Genomic DNA, 20,123 nt, shown 5'->3' with positions numbered 1-20,123 from the left:
AGTGACTGTAAATACTGACAGCAAACTTTGAAAAGGTGGGAATAGTGTCTCCACATGTCTGCAACTGATCTTATTAAAGTCATCCTTCCATCTTCTACACCCGCTTAATCCGTCGGTCGGGTCGCGGGGGGGTTTGAGTCTATCCCAGCGGTCATCGGGCGAGAGGCGGGGGGCACCCTGGACAGGCTGCCAGTCCATCACAGGGCCACACAGAGACAAACAACCACACACACTCACACTCACTCTAAGGACAGTTTTAGAGACACCAGTTAACCTAACGCGCATGTTTTTGGACGGTGGGAGGAAGCTGGAGAACCCGGAGAGAACCCACGCACACACGGGGAGAACATGCAGGTCATGCAATCCAGGTGGGGATCGAACCTGAAACCTCGCTGTGAGGTGACGGTGCTAACCACAGTTAACCTAACACGCACGTTTTTGGACGGTGGGAGTCTTATTAAAGCATCTCTCTTTATTTCTATGCCATGCTCATTCCATAACTCAGAAATTCACTGTGTCGCGAAGTAAAACTGCAGAAGCTCTCGGGGAAATTTGCAGTATTCTCAGATCTCTTGTGGCATCTAAGTAATGTGACTCCAACTTCTCTCTGATCTCCAGCCTGATAACATGAGGAAACAATATTTCTGCCGGGCTGGTACACGTCGTGTACTAAATCAACACCTCAAGCTTGTGGTCACCTTTGGAAACTAATTCAGACTGAATGTTTTTTTTTTTAGAAATTCTGTGGAGAAAACCTTCCATCAACAATGTTTTACATCTTATTAAAGGGCATTAAATGATCTGTCTAAGTAATTCTTTGTGTACATTTATGCAACAGGCTCTTAAAGTGCTAACCGAAACCTATGAGAGGAAGTCATGCCTCATGATTTATAAAACACTTCAACCAACAAGACTGCGAGTCGCTGAGTCACCATTTTGGTTCCTTAGATAGTGATCTGGTACCTGACAAACGGGTTCTTGCAGTATTTTTGCATTTTGCATTTTTCAAAAGCAACTAAACAGAAGTTATCACAGGAAACATGTACAATACAAGGTCATTTAATGAGAAAGTACAATACCAAGAAGATTCATAGTGCCATTATAAATGTTTTTTTCCAGTTTAAACCTGTTTGAAACATACAAAACAAAGAGTTTACGTTGCTTAAAATAATCATTAAATATACACATTCATTACAAAGAGTAAAGTAACCCTGAGGGTCTTCATTTAAACTTATGAGGGTAAAGTGCAGAGTTCCTTCATTGTAGCTTGTTTATGTGTGTGAGTGTCTCTCTTCATCATACTTCCCAGCAGCTGATTACTGCCGACCTTCTTCTTCAGGATAATCCACCAAAAACTGTCCCTTTAACCAAAACTCAGATGTATGTCTTTGTCGGTGTAACAGATTTGTATGACTGTCCTTTGCTGTTTCCTTCAGAACTTTTTAAGAGGTACTTCACAGAGGGGCTGTATTCTTCCTTTGGGGGACAGCTGGCACATAGAAGCCCCCCTCCCAGGAGGAGCAGCGCCGCAGCCCCAAAGCCAACATAAAGAGACGCCCCGATCTCTCTTTTCTGTGCGTCAATGACTAGAGGGTTGTAGAAGTCCCGAATGATAATGCTGGCGGTCCAGGAAGCAGGGATAAGACAGAGGACTCCACTTATGATCAGCACCACGCCTGCTGCCACCGAGGCCTTGGCCTTAGCTTTTTCTTCTGGAATGAAGTTAGTGCACTTGCCACCAACAAAAGCAATGAGGAGTCCTGCTATGCCTGCAATGATGGAAACCACCATCAGAGCACGGGCCCCCTGGAGGTCTGTGCTCAAAGCCAGCATGGAGTCGTATACCTTACACTGCATTTGTCCAGTGCTCTGCACCACGCAGCTCATCCAGATGCCCTCCCACATGGTCTGCGATGTCACTATGTTGTTGCCAATAAAAGCTGTGACCCGCCACATGGGCGTGGCGCAGGCAACGAGCACCCCGATCCAGCCAAAGAGGGCCAGGGCGCAGCCTGCCATCTGCATCCCCATGGAAGCCATCGTTGAGTCTCTCTGAGTGTCTCTGAGAGAAAACTCGGAGCTGATCAGGTGTATATGTGCATCTGAGGCAGCAAAAGAATGGGAGGTGTGAAAGCCAAGCTACTGAGGGAACATTAGAAGGGCTGCCAAACAAATCCAGCAGTGCAGGTTTTGTTGTACGCAGGGACAATAAAGGTTAGGGTTTCAATAATTCCTCTGTGTAAAGATGAGGGGGGGTGAAGCATTAGGCTTCTTGGAATACTTTCTGCAAGAATGTTTGCAACTGAGCGCATGTCAGTTTGATTGCTGTTGGGCTCAAGCACAGGATTGTTTAACAGGCAGCATCAACATCCCAGTGAGCATCTGATTTAATTTATATGAGGAATTAAATGATCTAATTAAATAAGAAGTTAGTAAAAGCCAAAGAACTAGGTGGAGCAGACAGTAGAAGCAGGAGCTGTGCATTTCTGATATTATTGATAGCATTAAAATCTGATACGTTTACTTGCATAAACATTGTATAATTCCGTTTCTTCTTCTTGAGAACATCTGATTCGAGCACATACAGCTGAATTAACTCAGTACTTGAGCCATTTTTCAGGCCATAAGTTTTTGTAAAACTCACAAACCTGAACAAAATGCACAATTTGAGGAACTTCAAGGGGGAGTTTCTAAGGAATTTATAATTCCTGGAGAGGGACTTGAAATCTGAAACAGAATATGATGAAAACAGCCTCCTCACATGTCACTCAATAAGGCTCCTGTAGTCATATCTCCGTTTGTCCAAGCCGTCTTTGTTATGGTACCCTTCATCATTATTATAGCAGGTTTATCATCACCCTCCCCATATTCAAAAGCTTAAAATAAATATGTCAGACATACTACAAATTAGGCAGGACTATTTCCCTTCTTTGTGAACTTTTACACATGGATGACAGTTGGAAAATCTCACTTGTGCCTGTTTAAGAAGAAACATCTAACATTTATTCTGCTACTCCTCCGCGAGAAGAAAAGAAAATCCAAATAAAAACTATTTATTCTGACCTCAGGTGCTTCAAATGTTATGTAGGTTTGATTTTTATCCTTCAATTCAGTTTAGTTTATTTCTATTCAACAAAGTAGTTAAATTCAGGTATTTTTGGTGTCTGTGAGTATAAAAGCTATGATTTTTTATACATGTATGAGTTTGTGTACTTCTGCTTATGTTGTGATGAGCAGTTGTTGATCTGGAACCGGTTTACGTAGCTTTGCTTCCTGGAGTGGTAGCCAGCTTGGTCATGTGACACCAAGTGAGAAGAAACAACAGAACAAGGTGTGCCCACACCAGTCAAACTTCCCACTATGCTATGCTGACATCATGCTTCAGATAATCTGGACCACAGAAGAAATGCAGACATTGTTTCCTGAAAGTCAAGGAGTTTCGACTACGATTACTAATAACAAAACCACGATATCTATTTTATCCGTTTGTTGTTGAAATTTTCATATTTCTGGGATAAAACTGCAGAATACCTTTGATTACTGAGGTTAACAAGAATGGCCACTTATCTCAGATGCTGGTCATAGATAAAAGATACACAAATAGACAAATAAAGCTTGCTGGATTCCTGTAAATAAGACATATGGGAGTCATTTCCCAGCATTGACTCAGACATTTTTTTAAGAGTCACGCTGAAACAGGTGCACCGGATTTTAAACTTTCTGCATTAAAGGGCTTTGGCAGTGTTACTGCAACCTTTAGGGCCTTTTTATACCTTTGGGACATTTACCTCCACCTCCACCCAAAAGAGGGGTCACTATGTCTGTTTGTCATCAGGAAAAGAGTTTTTTTTACCATTGATGGGGTCTGACCCAACATAGAGGTGTTTCACCTTTGTTTTTACTTTTTATTCTCATTTTTGGTAGAAATAATCAGTCTCTGGGTGTTTTTATATTGTAGTTGGGTTTGTTTTGTTGTGGTTTGCTTTCACTTTGACTTTGTCTGACATTTTTCCAGATAATAGCAAAAACGTGCCAGTAGTAAAGTGTACGGTCCATCTGAAACCCATGAAAAGATCAAATAAAGAAATGCATGAAATGATTCGTCTGTATTTATTCGTAAATTATGTTTTTATCCAAAGCGACTTACAAATGAAGATATAAGAAGCTATTCTGTCTGATTCTATTGCCTTACAAATGTCCACAAATTACAAGAAAAGGGGAAATACATCTATGAGCCACACATTTTCATAAGGGTGTGGCAAATCAACAGTGGGAAAAAAAACAGCTCTGCAAAGTCACAAAGAGTGTATTCAAATATAATCAATTACAATTGCATTCAGACAGTGGAAAGAGTGTGTGGCTCATCGTGATACTTGTTGAAACCAACACACAAAACCAACAAAAAGGCTTTGACTTCATGCTGTAAAACAGGTTGAGCTAGTTTAAACAAAGCCTCAAAGTTTGTTTTTTTACTGCCAAGTTCCGCCTTTTGTCCTCTGAGTTTTAACCTTAAGATTTTCTTCTTTTTATGCAATCAGTGAATATGTCTACACTTTAAAAAGTAAGGTTTTTTTCTACTTTAAACTACTAAAAAGAAACCATCACACAAAATAAGTGAACCCAAAACTATACAAGAGCTGATGGGCAGTTTTTAAAGATAACCACAAATACTTTTAACTGATTTAAAAAGACTCTTTGACAAATAAGATCAATTATAAATGTTTTATTACAAATCAGCATGTTTCAGTGAATAAAGGCAGTTCACAGATATTAACACCGAACAGAAAGCTGTAGAATCTTTCATACAATAAATTTACAATATACCAGTACTGTAGATATTTCTTTCCATCAGAGCATAGCTTAGATCTGCCTGCAGACATTCAGACAATAATTAGGTGTAATGCAAGCTTTATATAAACAAGCTCTCATTCACTGCAGTAATTATGACGGCTGGAAGACTTCCCAGCCAGTATCGTGATTAACTCCACATCTTCATGCTATGTTTCTTGTAGCTTAAGAAGCACTCTCTCATTCTCCCACGACCGATTCTCGGTTTCTCTGAAGAATCATTTCTCAGTCACACAACCTGTGGTGCTGTCAGAAACCCAGATCAAAAGTGCATCACTGAAGAATATCAAAGCAGTCTTTCTCCGCAGAACAGAGCTCTCAGACGTAGGCCCGGCTGGTGGCTGTGGACCTGGCACCGGCGTACTTGACTGGATACTCTGGGCTCTCTTTGGGAGGGCATGAGCTGCAGAGGAGGCCACCCCCCAGGATGAGAAGCGCAGCTGTGCCCCAGCCCACGTACAGAGCTGCCCCCAGCTCCCTCCTCTGAGCATTGGTCAGGATGGGGTTGTAGAAATCCCTGATGATGGTGTTGGCAGACCAGCACACAGGGATGAGAACAAGAACCCCGGCGCAGATGAAGACAACTCCAGCAGCAATGGCCACCCTGGCTTTGGAATGCTCTTTCTCTATGAAGTTGGTGCACTTTCCCCCAGCGATTCCCAGGACGATACCGAAAGCAGAAACAATGATGGCAATAACCACGAGGGACCTGGCGGCCTGGAGATCCTGGGGTAGTGCCAGCATAGAATCGTAGATCTTGCACTGCATCTGGCCAGTACTCTGTATCACACAGTTCATCCACAAGCCTTCCCAGATGGTCTGTGCAGTCACAATGTTGGCCCCAATGAAAGCTGTTACCTTCCACATGGGCAAGGCACACACCAAGATCGTCCCCAAGAAACCAACGATGGCGAGGGCAAAGCCCAGCATCTGCCGTCCCATAGACACCATGATGAGGTTTAAGTCACTTGAAGATGAATGAAACAAAGAGTCAGAGAAGCCGCTCAGCTTTGGTTGTAAAGTAGACTGTAGACTGAAGACAGACTTCCTTCGATTATAAGCATGTTGCTCTTAAAGGTGGAGCCAAAACGTCTTTACCTCTGACCTGAAACCAGTGCAAGCAGTGATTCTCCGGTTCAGCCAGATTCTTCACATTGTCAATCTGAAGAAGAGGTATAGTTTCGATGAGATGAACATCAGTGAGAAACAGCTCTATTCAAATTAGGTCTGTGGAGAGGTGCTGCATTCTTCATTCAAACAATGCTCTGCCTGTGACCAGCTGCTGATTGGACGGGTTTCTGGGACGTCACGTCCAGTCGTTACTTTCAGGTTTTAGAAAACATTTTGCTCCTGACATCTAGAGTTTCACCACCTGTCTCCATTTATGGTAAAATTTCCTGTTTTCAGCTTTACTTTTGTTCAGTTGTCAGCAAAACAGAATCAAATAACTACCCTGATGCCAATTAAAGGGACAGTTGATCATTTTTTTTGGGATTTAAATTAGTTCTTGAGACCAGAACCTAAATGTATTAAAGTATTCGTTTTATTTTCTCTAAATTCAACTTTAAAATGTAGTTTGGAAGGGAAATATGATATTTATATATACATGATACGATTTATTATTTTCTACCATCAGCACACACATGCACAGACGTAAAGATGAGCTCTGATATTCTGCCATGTCAGAGCTCATTTATGCATATTTCCTTTTATCGACATACAGTAAACAATGACTCCACAAACAGTTCAGTGAAAATACTCAAAGTTTTTATTGAAATTCTGAATAATCTGAATAATAAAGTGGCATTTAGAGAAGACAAACACATTACAAATCATCACCGTGTCTTACAAAACATTTTCTGTGTTCAAGGAAATAAATATATCAACAGTGACTTCCTCATAGCGAGATGCATCCGTCAGGGTTCACAGCTGTGAAGACACAATATTTCTCTTGCTGTGTTTCAGCCGTGAATAAATGCAACAGAGAAATCATTTTATCAAAGCGTTTAACAATCAAAGCTCACAGCGATTGAGTGAATTAATTTTACACCAGAGTGCGTTGGTATACAAACCATCCTGTGGAAATAAATGCATTTTGGTATGATTTTACTTTCCTATAGCAAGTCAATATTCAGAAGCCATCACGGTAGATATTAAAGTCTCTGAACTCTGCTTGTCCCTTCAGTTTTAAATAAACTGTCGAGCAGAGTATGCGGTTGGTGCCGCATAAGGTTTGCTGGCAACATATGAGCCTGTGGCTGTGTAAGGCCGGCTGGATGGGGGGGCATACATGGGGCCGTATGTTGCTGGGTTCGCCGGTGCATATGGGTACATTGGTCCTGGTGGGTAGCCGGGGTACATGGGTCTTTGAGGAGGACAAGAAGTGGTCAGGATGATCCCTCCGATCAGAAGAAATGCAGCAGAGGCCCAGCCAATGTAAATAGAAGCTCCGATCTCCCTCCTCTGTGTCTCGATGGTCAAGGGGTTCTCGAAGTCTGAGATGGTGATAGCCGCAGACCAGCAAACGGGGATCAGGACCAGGATAGCCGCTAAAATGATGAGACAGCCGCCGATGATGACCACATTGGCATTTGATGCGTCTTTCTTCAGGCAGCCGGTGCACTTGGCTCCAATAAACGTGAGCATGAAGCCAATGAGGCCAACCACGAGGCAGATGATGACCAGTGCGCGGGCAGCCTGCAGGTCCTGCGACAGCCTCATCACAGATTCGTTCAGCTTGCACTGCATCTGTCCGGTACTCTGCATCACACAGTTCATCCACAGCCCATCCCATATAATCTGTCCCGTCACAATGTTGGCTCCGATGTAGGAGGTCACTCGCCACATGGGGATCCCACAGGTGACTGCAGCCAGAACAAGGCCTATGAAGCCTAGCACCTGGCCTGCCACTTCTTTGCCAAGCCTCCCCATGGTGAAGAGGGTTTGTCAGCGGCAGGAGCGAGCAGTTTCTCAGTGTGCAGGTCTGAATCCCTTTCGGAGTGACACGGCTCTGTCACCTGTTGTTTGTCACAGGATGTGAAGGAGGAGGGCTGTCCTGTAGTCAGGTGAGTTCTTCTGGTCAAACAAGATTCCTGCTGTTGAAGGAAAAAGGTGTGGCCCTCACTTTTAAACAATACCCTCCTTTGGGTCTTGAAAAACGCACTTTAATATGCAGATTCTTTTTGTCCAGCAACAGTGGGTTAATTGGAGGCTGGAAAATGATAAAATCCTGCTCTGTCACAAAGGACCTCAGGGCTCATAATGCAGTTAAACACAAAGCTAAAGTTAGCACTTGTCTTCGGGAGGTTAGGAATCAGTAAAGTGAAATAGCACTTTACTGATTCTACAAAAACAAAGAATTGCACAAGACATAACAGCTACTATAGAGGGAAATATTTTCAGTATTACTCAAGCTTCTTATTATTTTGGCAGCTATAACCACGAATTCAGTGGAAGCAAAGTTGACACGTTGCTTATCTCTTGATTGATTGTGTCTCCATACTCTGCCTGGTCACTGAACCATAGCTTCCAGCCAAGACTTTTAAAACACAGTCGTGTAAGAAATAAAACACACCAACATTTCCTCGGTTTTCAGTATCAGAACATGATTAAAACCTCATAGTGTAATGTGTCATTAATGTAGAAAAACTAAGGCCCGTAATCCAACAGCTGTGCAACCACCTAAAGGATAATAATTCCCTCATCTCATAAAACCTTCACCTGGTGCGACAGATTATTCAAGTTTCATTTAAGGTTTCAAAGCGCAGAATCTAAAGAATTTAAACAGTATTTAAAGGACACATTTTAAGTGTCACTGAGGTTTAAATGTGTGATAAGTTAATCCTTAAATGTTGTGTACACAAACATGGACATTACCCATTCATTTGTGCATGTTGAAAACTACTTGAAAGCATAATCCTCTCCTTACACCATGTGCTCAAATCCTCTTAAATCCTCATCATTTTGACAGCTTTAAACAGTAATAATTGAATTATAGTTTATTTATATTGATAGAACATTTGAAGATATACAAGTAAGCGCAGAATTTTCAGGTTACGACAGATATAAATGGAGCAGTTAAACAAATCCACTCTGCTATGAGGGCAGATGGTTTCTTGATTAAGTGAAAGTTATACACGAAGACTTTCAGCGCTGGATCTGAAAGATAATCCAGACGATTACATCCTTGTGAAATCTTGAGAAAAAAGACTAATGTTTAATGTTTAAAATGTTTTTCATTAAAGGCAAATCACATTTACAGTAACATAGAAGCTGAAGCTTGAGCTTCACATAACAAAATGCCACTTTTACAAAGACAGAATTCTGTCAAACCTGATCAATCAGCCTGTGGAATATTTACATTGTCTGTGAACATTTAGTTTGATGATTAGTTTTAAAGCAAATTAGTTCCTGCTTTTTCATTCTTGTGACCTCGAGAGTCTATGCAGAGATGGGGAACCATCTTACACATATTCTCTGGAAGTGGAGGCTGACTTCGCAGGTGTGAATTTGGTAATGTAGCGGGGGTGTTCATCTTGGGGAGGGCAGTTCCAGCACAGAAGTCCCCCTCCCATCAGCAGCAGGGCGGCAGCTGCCCAGCCGATGTAGAGCGCCGCTCCGATCTCGTACCTCTGGGCTCCGAGCAGCACTGGGTTGTAGAAGTTGGTTATGATGGTGTTGGCAGACCAGGAGACAGGAATGAGACAGAGCAGCCCTGAGACGATGAATGTAACACCAGAAACAATGCAAGCCCTCGCCTTGGATCGCTCATCCTCAATGCAGTTTGTGCATTTTCCCCCCGCGATTGACAAGATCACGCCAAAGATTCCCATCAGGATGGAGATAATGATCATGGCACGGGCCGCCTGCAGGTCCTGTGGCAGAGCCAGCATGGAGTCGTACACCTTGCACTGCATCTGGCCTGTACTTTGCACCACACAGTTCATCCACATGCCTTGCCAAACGTTCTGAGCAGTGATGATGTTTGCTCCAACATAAGCAGTGACCTTCCACATGGGCAAGGCACACACTATGATGACAAAGAGCCAGCCAATCACAGCCATCAACATACCAGTGATCTGAATCCCCTGGGAGACCATCTTTAGGCTTTAGTCCTTCCACGTAAGTCAAAAACAAAAAAACTGAAACGGTGAAAGCTTGAATTTATAGTCTGTCGTGTGAGAAGAAGGAACCAAGACATGAGGGTATGTGATACCTCAGCCCTCTGCTCCTATTGGCTGAAAAGAGTTTGCACACAAACAAAGACCCGGTGCCCTTTAGCTGTGCTGACCTGCCAGAAACCAGAGCTTCAAGGTCAGATAGCAACATGGTATTCACACAGTTTTGGGGTCATTATGAAAAAAATCTGGCAGTTTATTTGATATGAATCTTAACTTTTGAAAAACATCACTTCACTTTGATACTCCTTATTGAGATGCATTTTTCACATAATCTACTGCTTATGTTTGCATTACTTTGTCTCTTAAACGGTGGCCAACAATATAATATGTAGATGTGATTTGCATCACTGGGAACACGTCCCGAACACTTTCTGAAAGGGGCCATTTTGTCCCTTTCTTTGAAAACCATAATTAGTTATAAGTAGAAAATATGGCACTGACAAATATTCACTTAGATAAAAACACTGAGAGGGTTAATGTAAATTCCAAAGTGAAAGCAGGGGAAATAAATGTGTATAACGGGTAACCTTTGTGCCGTACATTAGGTGCTGCAGGGAGGAGCTCTCCCTCAGGTGTGTGTAATTCCTGCAGGTTGTCAGATAAACTCAGGTTGCAGCACAGCAGTGCTAAAAGACTGCAGTGGTAACAATGTTCATGCTTGTGAATGCAATCAAAACATCTTGCTAACAGTCTTCATTACCTGAACTTAAAGATTTCCCTGAGCAAATAAAAAAGCTGGTCAGCATATCTTTTACGCTTAGAAATCCTTCTGAGTAAAATGTACTGAGCAGCAGCCATGAAGCTGACATTTTAATTCTAAGAACCGACATTACTCCCTTTATCATCTTATTCAGCAAAAGAAGCACTGAACCAGTGCCTACAATCATCTCCTTTGATTGTAGGCATCTCCTATGTTTTATACTTAATAATATATATTAAGTACAAGGACAGAAGGACATCCTGTGACAACGATATTTTCCCCTCTTGTGGCTTCTTATGTCCTATTTGAATGACCAACTTTCACAAAGACGTATATTTTGTATTGTAACGTGATAAAAAAAACCAGCAGAAGTACTTGATGTGCCTTTAGTGGATAATTTTTTGAATATCTGTAGTTTTGTGACTGCAGACCCACATCGCAGCTTACTGTGAGTTCAACTGGACTCTTGTTGCAGCCCAGATGTTTAATCCTACCCGGAACCTTAAAGAAACCACTGCACATCACACTATGGTTTGGACAGCTGGGAAAACTCGAACTTTTCTCACATAGCAATGATTAAACCACAGTCTTAGGATGACATGACTTGTTGAATCTGACTTATGAACTCTTGAATAATTTCTCCATCCATCCTCTGCCGCCTCTCCGGGGGTCGGTCGCGAGGGGAAGCGGCTTGAGCAGAGAAGCCCAGACGTCCCTGTCCCCGGCCACTTCCTCCAGCTCTCGATGCGGAGGGGCTCTACTCCGAGCCCCTCCCGGATGACCGAGCTTCTCCCCCTATCTCTAAGGGAGAGCCCAGACACCCTGCGGAGGACGCACATTTCCGCTCTCTACCCACAGCTCGCGACCACAGGTGAGGGCAGACTGAGCGGTAATTAATAGAAGAGGAGAATAAAAACTCACTGACACAACAAGACGTTTTAATTTGACTCATTATCTTTAGCTTAGCTACTGTCACATCTTTATCTTTTTGCTGTTTTGCCATATAAAGGCAGCATTTTAGGGTATTTCTATGCTCACTCTGCTTTCGATCAGGCTTTTTATGACCATTGTTTCCTACAGAAATGAGCTGCTTTGAGGTTGTGCAAAACCGGATAAAAGATCTTAATTGTCTTATCTGGTTTGTCAAAAACAAGATGAGCTTAATGTGAAATGTTGTGCTTGTTTATGACGTATTAATATCCAAACATGAAATTAGCATGAACACGTGACAGAAACTACAGGAAGTGTTCTTTTCCTGCAGCAAGGGGCAGTGTTGCACAAGTTACTCTCATTAGGGTTAGTTTGCTTTGCTGTAGAAGTACCACTGTTATCATTTTTACATCTTCTTGGTTTTGAGACATTTGTAAAATGTATTTTTCAGCAAGAATGTGAAAAATTTAATGGTAATGGTAATAATAACAACAATCTATCAAATAATTTCTTTAAAATAGGGAAAGGCTTGATTCAATGTTCCTGCAGTGGTGTAAAAATATGTGTTGAGGTGTATTTTAATGTTTCTTTAAAAAATGACATCAGAAATGAGGCGTTGGTGTGAATAAAGCTCTTCAGACACCTGCTTTGTCTAGTTTACAGGGTCTTTAATGTATTAAATTGTAAAGAGTATATATCAAGTTAATCTGAGAATTAGTTTAACTTTTACAAAATATTGTTTTAGTTTTACATTTTCTAAAATTTATGGGTTCTTTAAAGGAAGTCAGGGTGTCACCTTGTGACTTCTTAGCTCAGCACAAAACAATTGAAATAAAACGTTTAAAAGTATTCGAAGAAAAGCACACAAAACCGCATATCTGAGTGTTAACAGAAACAATTTTATTTACAGTTTTCAGACAGTTATTCATAAGCAGAACTTTAAAAGAAGTTATATATAAAAGGGTCAAAATGAATTAAATGAATGGAAATGATTGATACAAGTAAAAAAAACAAAAAACACTATAGATTCATATAAAAATGTTTTTCCAGTAACTAAGCAGACATTTTCCCTCCTGCAGATGAAGCCCTTTGTGATGCAGTGGCAGTTGTTTGGGTGGGGTTCACATCTTTAGATGGAATTAATCTTGAAGGGCTGTAACTCAGCATCAAACTAAGCACTGGACACAACTAAATCACTGCAAAATACTTTAGTGGCATCATGAATTCATTTCATGGACCACTGAGCATTTATATCAAGTCTTTTCTCAGTCTCTCTGGCTTCTCGTTTGGCTTCTTGCTGCTCAGACGTAGTCCTTGGGTGCAGTTGAACGGGGAGCTGTGTACTTGGCACTGTAGCTGTCTTTGGGAGGGCAGTTGGCGCAGAGAAGTCCTCCCCCCAGTATGAGCAGGGCAGAGGCCCCCCAACCAATGAAGAGTGCTGCTCCCAGCTCATTCTTCTGGGAGTTTATAAGCATCGGGTTGTAGAACTCCCTTATGATGGAATGAGCTGTCCAACAAACAGGGATGAGGCACAGAACACCGGCAATGATGAACATGACACCAGCAGCTATGCCGATCTTGGCTTTGGAGCTCTCATCCTCCACGCAGTTTGTGCACTTGCCTCCTGCGATGCCGAGGAGAAGGGCGACAATTCCAACCAGAATAGATATGATGATGAGGGCGCGGGCTGCCTGGAGGTCCTGGCTGAGGGCCAGCATGGAGTCATAAACTTTGCACTGCATCTGGCCTGTGCTCTGAACCACGCAGGTCATCCAGATGCCTTCCCACGTGGTCTGAGCCGTGACAATGTTCTGTCCGATAAAGGCCGTCACCCTCCACTGCGGCAGAGCGCAGACAATGATGGTCCCAATCCAGCCTATAATGGCCAGGGCAATGCCCAAAATCTGAAATCCCGCTGACACCATGTCTCAGAAAGTTTCTTGCAGTTGTCCAAAAAAATATAGGTCCAAAGGTTTCGTCTCTGAAAGTCTTACTTGAGCGATCCCCAAGAATGAATGTCAGTGTAAGGCTGGAGCAGGTCTTTTATACAGTTAACTCAGTAGGGGGTTGACACATGCTGACACACTGTCACACAGCTGTGACGTGGTTTCTGTAACACCCCCCCCCCCCCCCTCTGTGCCAGACATGTGTAATCATGTCAGGTTTTGTTGTTTCACCATAGAGTGACTCATATGTGCTCAGCATAGAAAAGCACACCAAAGATTAAACAAAAAAAGTGGCCACCACACCTTGAAAAAACAGTTTTAGCTGGTTTCTTGTTGCGGCAAATTACTTTGCAGAAGGGTAGATCAAAATAATGCATGTTTGAAACATCAGTGGATGAAAAGCAGATTTCTTTGAGTGCGTCTTTTAAAGCTCGAACAAGCAATTATCAAGATTCCTCTTAAATCCCTACAGATTACATGTCTTTGATATCTCCCAGGACACTTTATTTAGGCTCAAAATGTATAGAAATGCCTTTTTAAAAGTTGATATTTGCTCCTGATGTTGTCAGTTTGAGGAAAAAGTAGAGCATCCACATGTTTTTTCGTCTCCAAGCGCCCAGTTACTGAGACTGAAATATGTCAGAAAGTGTTTTTAAGTGGATAAAACACAATTCCTGTTTCCGTAATCCATAATAAAACCAACTGTGATCATATTAACTGAAACAGGCCACATCCATGTAGGAGAAAAGCAAGAGCATGTGCATGAAAAAGTTTTCAAAAGAACACTTTTCTGACTAACCTTAGCTTTCCAGTAACAGAAAAACTGCTGATCTTGTGGTGATGTCAGTCGTTGTTTTTAATGTTGCTATTTCTTGGTTTTAGAATTAAACACATTGAATCATTGACGTTTACCATGAAAAAGAAGATGAGTTGGCTTCTAAATCAGGCTAATGCAGAATACTGTCGATGTAATCTTGTAACACAATAAAGAAATGACAACAGAAATGCAGTTTTGTGCTCAGGCCTTTCAGATTATTCACACACAATACCCTCGTTTCCAACTGTGATCATATTAACTGAAACAGGCCACATCCATGTAGGAGAAAAGCAAGAGCATGTGCATGAAAAAGTTTTCAAAAGAACACTTTTCTGACTAACCTTAGCTTTCCAGTAACAGAAAAACTGCTGACCATGTGGTGATGTCAGTCGTTGTTTTTAATGTTGCTATTTCTTGGTTTTAGAATTAAACACATTGAATCATTGACGTTTACCATGAAAAAGAAGATGAGTTGGCTTCTAAATCAGGCTAATGCAGAATACTGTCGATGTAATCTTGTAACACAATAAAGAAATGACAACAGAAATGCAGTTTTGTGCTCAGGCCTTTCAGATTATTCACACACAATACCCTCGTTTCCAACTGTGATCATATTAACTGAAACAGGCCACATCCATGTGGGAGAAAAGCAAGAGCATGCAAAAGTTTTCAAAAGTGAGGAGGAAAAGAACACTTTTCTGACAAATCTTAGCTTTCCAGTAACAGAAAAACTGCTGACCTTGTGGTGATGTCAGTCGTTAAAGGATGAGGAGCCGCAGCAGGATGGCACAACTTGTCTTCACGGAGGGCACTTCGCAGTCCAGGTCCCACTTTAATTATCTATAGCTTTTCCACAGAGTTAAGAAGACATCAGGAGGGAGATTTGGGGGAAATGGATGCCAAGGTTTCCACTTGTTAGACTGTTGCAAAAAGAGGGAACAGTGAAAGGAGGCAAAGGGAGGAAGAGAGAGAATCAGATGTTTTCCGAAAAGAATGGAGGCAGTGTTTAAGAGCCAGATCTACCGTTAGGACTATAATACCTCTATTTTATCCAGGGTAGGATCATTAAAGGTACTTGAGCCTGGCTGTGGAGATTGGGTTCCGCACATAAGGACACAGGGAGGAATTTTCGCAATTAAGACTCTGAGGAGAGATGGATTCAGGCTGAGATCAGCCCTGATGTAGAGCTACTAAAAAGGTTGCAGTAAAAACACTGAATGTTTTGGTAAGAATCCTATTTGGTCAAAACGGTGACTTTAACAGACGTTTAATGAATCAGACTGAAGTAAAGTCATGTTGTTAGCAGGGTTTTTTAATGTAAAGGTATTTCAGATTATTCAGCTGGTTCCACATTCATACCAGAGTGCATGAAAAAAGCTAATTCTGCAGCAACAGGTACTCGCGCTGACTCCAGGAGCCGTGAGAAAATGCCAGAGGGAAGTGAAGTAACAAGTGTCAGCAGGCAGTCAGAGGCAAGCCCAAACTCCAAAGTAACGGCTGGCTTTGGCTCTCACTCAGGTGTCCAACCCTTAAGATCTAACTGGTTGGGTCATTATGCACATCAATGAAAGGTGAAAAAACCTCAAAGCAAACCAGGACTCGCGCCCTGTTTTTATTTGAACGCTATGTCTCCTACGAATAAGTTAGGATCAAATCAATTAACTAATTTGCTTTAAGGTTTCACTGTTGTCCTTCTTGGTGTTGATACAAAGCAAATAATTTTCATTTATGTTCATTTAACAGCTGTAACAGTCACCGTTTTAAATGAAAAGTAATCGTATCTAATTATGATTATTTCTGACTTCCAACACTGACAAAAACAAAACATGAAGCTTTGAGACGTAATGGAAACATTTTATTAGTAACATTGTTTGGGTTATTCAAGAGCTTTAAAAAAATTTAAGTAGTTTCAGGTATCAAAATGGGAAGGAATGCACCTGTGTGACTTCATCACAGCGAGCCCTGGGGCCACTATCCAGGGAGTGTCACAGTTTCAGTGGGCTATTTCTGTGTGGTGTACTGACTAATGCATGCTGGGACATGACACAGGATAAAACAAACAAGGATGTTAAGTTTTCCGTTATTGGCAGATTGAATTAAACACCGGAGCTGTTGTAGAAGCTTTGCCATCAAGAGTTTTAAAAGTCTCCCTTAAATAAAACAGTAAGACGCACAAAGCTATAAAGGGAATATTGATAAAAGTTCCTTTTAGAGATGAAATAGTTCAAACACAATGTGTTTTGGCCTGGGGAAGTGTTGAGTTTGCAGGCAATTAACAAGAACAGGATTTTGTTTTTAAAAAAAACCCACATTAGCAACTTCTGCTTCCTCAGCTTTCTTATTTGACTTCCTAATACTGATTGGGTTTGACACGCTATCTTTAGTAATTCATGCTTTTTTTATTCAGAGCAGCAATAAATAAAGAATTATGCACCAAAAACAATCACCGGAGTTTAGCTAAATCAAATCAAACGTAAACATTATTGCACACAAAAACACTAACTGCAGTTACTATTAACCAGAAGGCTTTGGGTTTTAATGGGTGAAGGAACCCAACCTGTTGTACCTTCTGGAAACCGGTCAGACCGGCTTCCACTCCCCTCACAGGTGAATGTCAGCGAACTCTGCAAGTTGCTACATGTGCGTTTTGCTGGAAGTAATCCATCAAGTTGCTGCACCTGCTGTAAATTTGGTTTCAAAACATCTCACAAAGGCTTGTCAAAGTCTGTTTGTTTGCATGAATAAGGAGGTAGCATAAGAGAGATATAGCATATTATGTATTCAGTCGAGTAAAATTGTTCTTATTTGTATAATTCAGATAGATTAATGTATTAATGAGTTTTAACTTTCGAATCATGCTTATTGTAAAACATGGCAGTGGTTTGATCTAAATAATGCAACGCAAATTAAACATTTCAACCTCCATCCATCTAAGCATCCATTATTTCCTACTTATCAGTGGTTGGGCTGTAGAGGCAGCAGGTCCAGGAGGGAAATCCAGACATCCCGCTCCCCAACAACTCTGTCCAGCTCATCCTGAGGTGTTCTCAGACCATAAGAGATGCATATAATTCAGCATATTCTGGGTCTGTCCCAGAAAAAGTCCAAAGGGAGGTGATCAGGAGGCTATTATGATGCCCAATCCACCTCAGCTGACCTCACCGCATCATTTTGAAGCCTCATTTTTGCTTCCCCAGCCTCATTCTTTTGATCAATACCCAGATCTTGTGATGATGGGTGAGGGTTGGAGCGAAGCTGAATCAGTAAACTGGAAGATTGGCCTTTTGGTTGAAAATGATGATCATCATTCAATGATGTTTAGTCAGGAGTTGGTTTTGAGTTCAGAAAGCACCCTCAAGGCAAAGCTTTTGAAGGTTCCACCTTTCCCGAGCTGGAAAAGTCACATTGGCCAAACTTTATTGTGTATTATAACACCTAACTGTGATGTTCTTCTAACCTTAACCAAACACTTTTTATTGCCTCACCATAAACCGTTTAATCCTAACACTGAACAAGAAGGCCTACTTCTAATGGCTATCTTTAACCAAGCACTTGTAATGCTTAACCTTAGCCAAGATTTTTCATGTTTAACCTTAACCTGGTACTTTCAATGTGTAACCAAGTAGTACAGCAGTGGAGCAAGGAAGTTAACATTTTAAAATAGTAGTGGTGTCAAGGTTGGATCTGAACACAAGCACCACGACTGGGAATCTGTTCTCCGTCACTCCTCCAACCTGCAGTTGTTAAACAGCTTGATGTGTGATGGAAGATGACAGAAAAGGGTAAAAAAAAAAAAGAATAATAAAAGCTCTTTAGGAGGCTTCAGCATCAAAAGCAATCTTCCAAGATTCATTTTACACATCAGTGACCTCCTGACCCACTATGAACCTTCCAGACCCCTCAGGTCATCTGGATCCGGTTCTTTATCAGTTCCCAGAGTCAGAACCAGACCTGGAGAAGCTGCATTCAGCTTCTATGCTCCAAATGTCTGGAACAAACTCCCAGAAAGCCTCAGATCAGCTGAAACTCTCAGGATTTAAGTCCAGGCTGAAGAAACATCTATTTTCAGCTGCATTTGAATAAAGCTCCAAATAAGCTTGAGTTTCAAAACAGAATCATATTTTAACTACTGATTTTATCTGTCATATGTATCATTTTATAAAATTTTTCTTCAATCTTATCTTTATTGTTCTGATTTTATCTATTGTTCTTATTTCTTTCTTTTGTTTACACTTTAAGTCATGCTTTTATTTCTGTTTTAATGTCTCTGTAAAGCACTTTGAATCACCTTCTCGTTGAGTTGTGCTGTACAAATAAACTTGCCTTGCCTATAGATAAAATACAACTAATTCCAGGACATGACTAAATGTTCAGATCAGTGCATTGATCAAGGGTTTCAGTCACAGTAAGGCTGGTTTTCAAAGTGGATCGGCTTATTTCTCACAGACTCTCTCATGGCATATTGTTACATCTACATGCTGCATATATTCCTGTGGTTGATAGGTCTGGTAACAGAATGGAGAGGTTGAATAAATGAAACTGCACAGATGGTTTAAAGCTCAGTTATATGTTGTGTCGACCCTCCAATTTCCAGTATTAGTCACTTTAACTGTATCCAGATTTTATTTTATCTGGTTATCCGCAGACTTGCACTTTCCCTAAAACACTTGACATCAAGATAACGTGTGCTTATTTGGAAGTGGTTACTCCCTGATTCTGAGCTCTCCTGGTACAGATCGCTACAAATTGGGCCAATCCACACAGGGAGTGCTCTGTCAATGCATAAAGGTGATCAGCACGAGGATAGAGTGCAAAAGTGGCTCCCCCTGCCTGTAAAATGATGCATTAACTGTGTTATGAACATATGCAAATACTGTTTGTCCCTATCATGTTTCTGATTTCCCTCCATACCAAAACAGTTCATGCTTAAAACAATAATTCCAAAAGTAATTTCAGGTTTTTGCATCCTAACATGAATATTTTAATAAAAGCAAATCTTGATTTTGGGTGTATAGATGAAATGTTGCATCAAGCTGGAAGTTTAAAAAAGCCGTATTCTCTTAACTGAATGAAAAGCCTAAAGCTGATGAAGACCAAGTTGTAAAAAATAAGGAGCCTTAACTTTGCACTGAAGATAAAGCTGACGTCAAGCGTCCGTCTTTGTTTGTGCTGCAGAGATGCTCAGCCTGACCACTGACCCAAGGCGACCTCTGGATACCTTTTAATGACAAAGAGCCAGCTTGTTGAGAAACCTCACCACAAAAGGACGATTTAGGAGATATTCCCTCCTGTTGAGGTATACTTTGATCAGTTTAGTCTAAAACTTGAAAAGGAAGGTGGGGACTCTGCTAAAGATGGGCAGAAATGTGATGAAATATTTGGTACTGCATGTATCTTCTGCCCCTATTCTACTCTTTTTTCAGTGAAACTTTTACTAAATTATTTTAAAAAGTAATAAAACATCTTTTATTTACTTGTTCTTCTGAGTTTCCCAAAAACAATCGGATACCAAGGGGGTATTTACTGAAGGGATTAGTGACACATAACCTACCATTAAGTCTCAGGTACGTATTTAAGGCTCAACGTTTGCCATGATGTGTCCTGTAGGAGTATCATCTCTGCTTTTTTATTCTTTCTATGCATTTAACATATAACAACATTTGAGGGCTGATTTTTGTCCATTGTTTTCTTCTTTTTTTTTT

The 20,123-nt window shown here is 41.2% G+C and overlaps 3 protein-coding genes across 3 annotated transcripts; all 3 read right to left on the bottom strand.

Annotated features, from left to right (window-relative positions):
- Nucleotides 1-1,043: 1,043 nt before the first annotated feature.
- Nucleotides 1,044-5,972, bottom strand: LOC140313932 (claudin-4-like). The gene is made up of 2 exons (XM_072391920.1): nt 5,324-5,972; nt 1,044-2,050 (listed from the first exon to the last, which is right to left on the bottom strand). The coding sequence occupies exons 1-2, from the start codon at nt 5,797-5,799 to the stop codon at nt 1,375-1,377; spliced, it is 1,152 nt and encodes a 383-aa protein (XP_072248021.1). The 5' UTR covers nt 5,800-5,972; the 3' UTR covers nt 1,044-1,374.
- A 992-nt stretch (nt 5,973-6,964) lies between these two features.
- Nucleotides 6,965-9,994, bottom strand: LOC140313931 (uncharacterized). The gene is made up of 2 exons (XM_072391919.1): nt 9,479-9,994; nt 6,965-7,796 (listed from the first exon to the last, which is right to left on the bottom strand). The coding sequence occupies exons 1-2, from the start codon at nt 9,945-9,947 to the stop codon at nt 7,036-7,038; spliced, it is 1,230 nt and encodes a 409-aa protein (XP_072248020.1). The 5' UTR covers nt 9,948-9,994; the 3' UTR covers nt 6,965-7,035.
- Nucleotides 9,995-12,537: 2,543 nt separating this feature from the next.
- On the bottom strand, nt 12,538-13,681 carry LOC140313930 (claudin-4-like). The gene has a single exon (XM_072391918.1). The coding sequence runs from the start codon at nt 13,581-13,583 to the stop codon at nt 12,960-12,962; it is 624 nt and encodes a 207-aa protein (XP_072248019.1). The 5' UTR covers nt 13,584-13,681; the 3' UTR covers nt 12,538-12,959.
- Nucleotides 13,682-20,123: the final 6,442 nt, after the last annotated feature.

This window comes from Leuresthes tenuis, unplaced genomic scaffold (genome assembly GCF_036924035.1).
Source record: "Leuresthes tenuis unplaced genomic scaffold, fLeuTen1.0.hap1 SCAF_9, whole genome shotgun sequence".
NCBI classification, from domain to species: Eukaryota; Metazoa; Chordata; class Actinopteri; order Atheriniformes; family Atherinopsidae; genus Leuresthes; species Leuresthes tenuis.
Note: the sequence above shows the minus strand (reverse complement) of the source record. Positions and strands in the feature narration are given on the sequence as shown.

Bases quoted from the DNA above. Each gene is read 5' to 3' on its own strand.
- LOC140313932 (XM_072391920.1), bottom strand. From the start codon at position 5,799: ATGGTGTCTATGGGACGGCAGATGCTGGGCTTTGCCCTCGCCATCGTT. The intron at 2,051-5,323 runs GCTGGGGGCAGC...AGACACTCAGAG, and splicing joins ACCAATGCTCAGAGGAGGGA to AGACTCAACGATGGCTTCCA.
- LOC140313931 (XM_072391919.1), bottom strand. From the start codon at position 9,947: ATGGTCTCCCAGGGGATTCAGATCACTGGTATGTTGATGGCTGTGATT. The intron at 7,797-9,478 runs GGTACGAGATCG...GCTCCTGCCGCT, and splicing joins AGTGCTGCTCGGAGCCCAGA to GACAAACCCTCTTCACCATG.
- LOC140313930 (XM_072391918.1), bottom strand. From the start codon at position 13,583: ATGGTGTCAGCGGGATTTCAGATTTTGGGCATTGCCCTGGCCATTATA.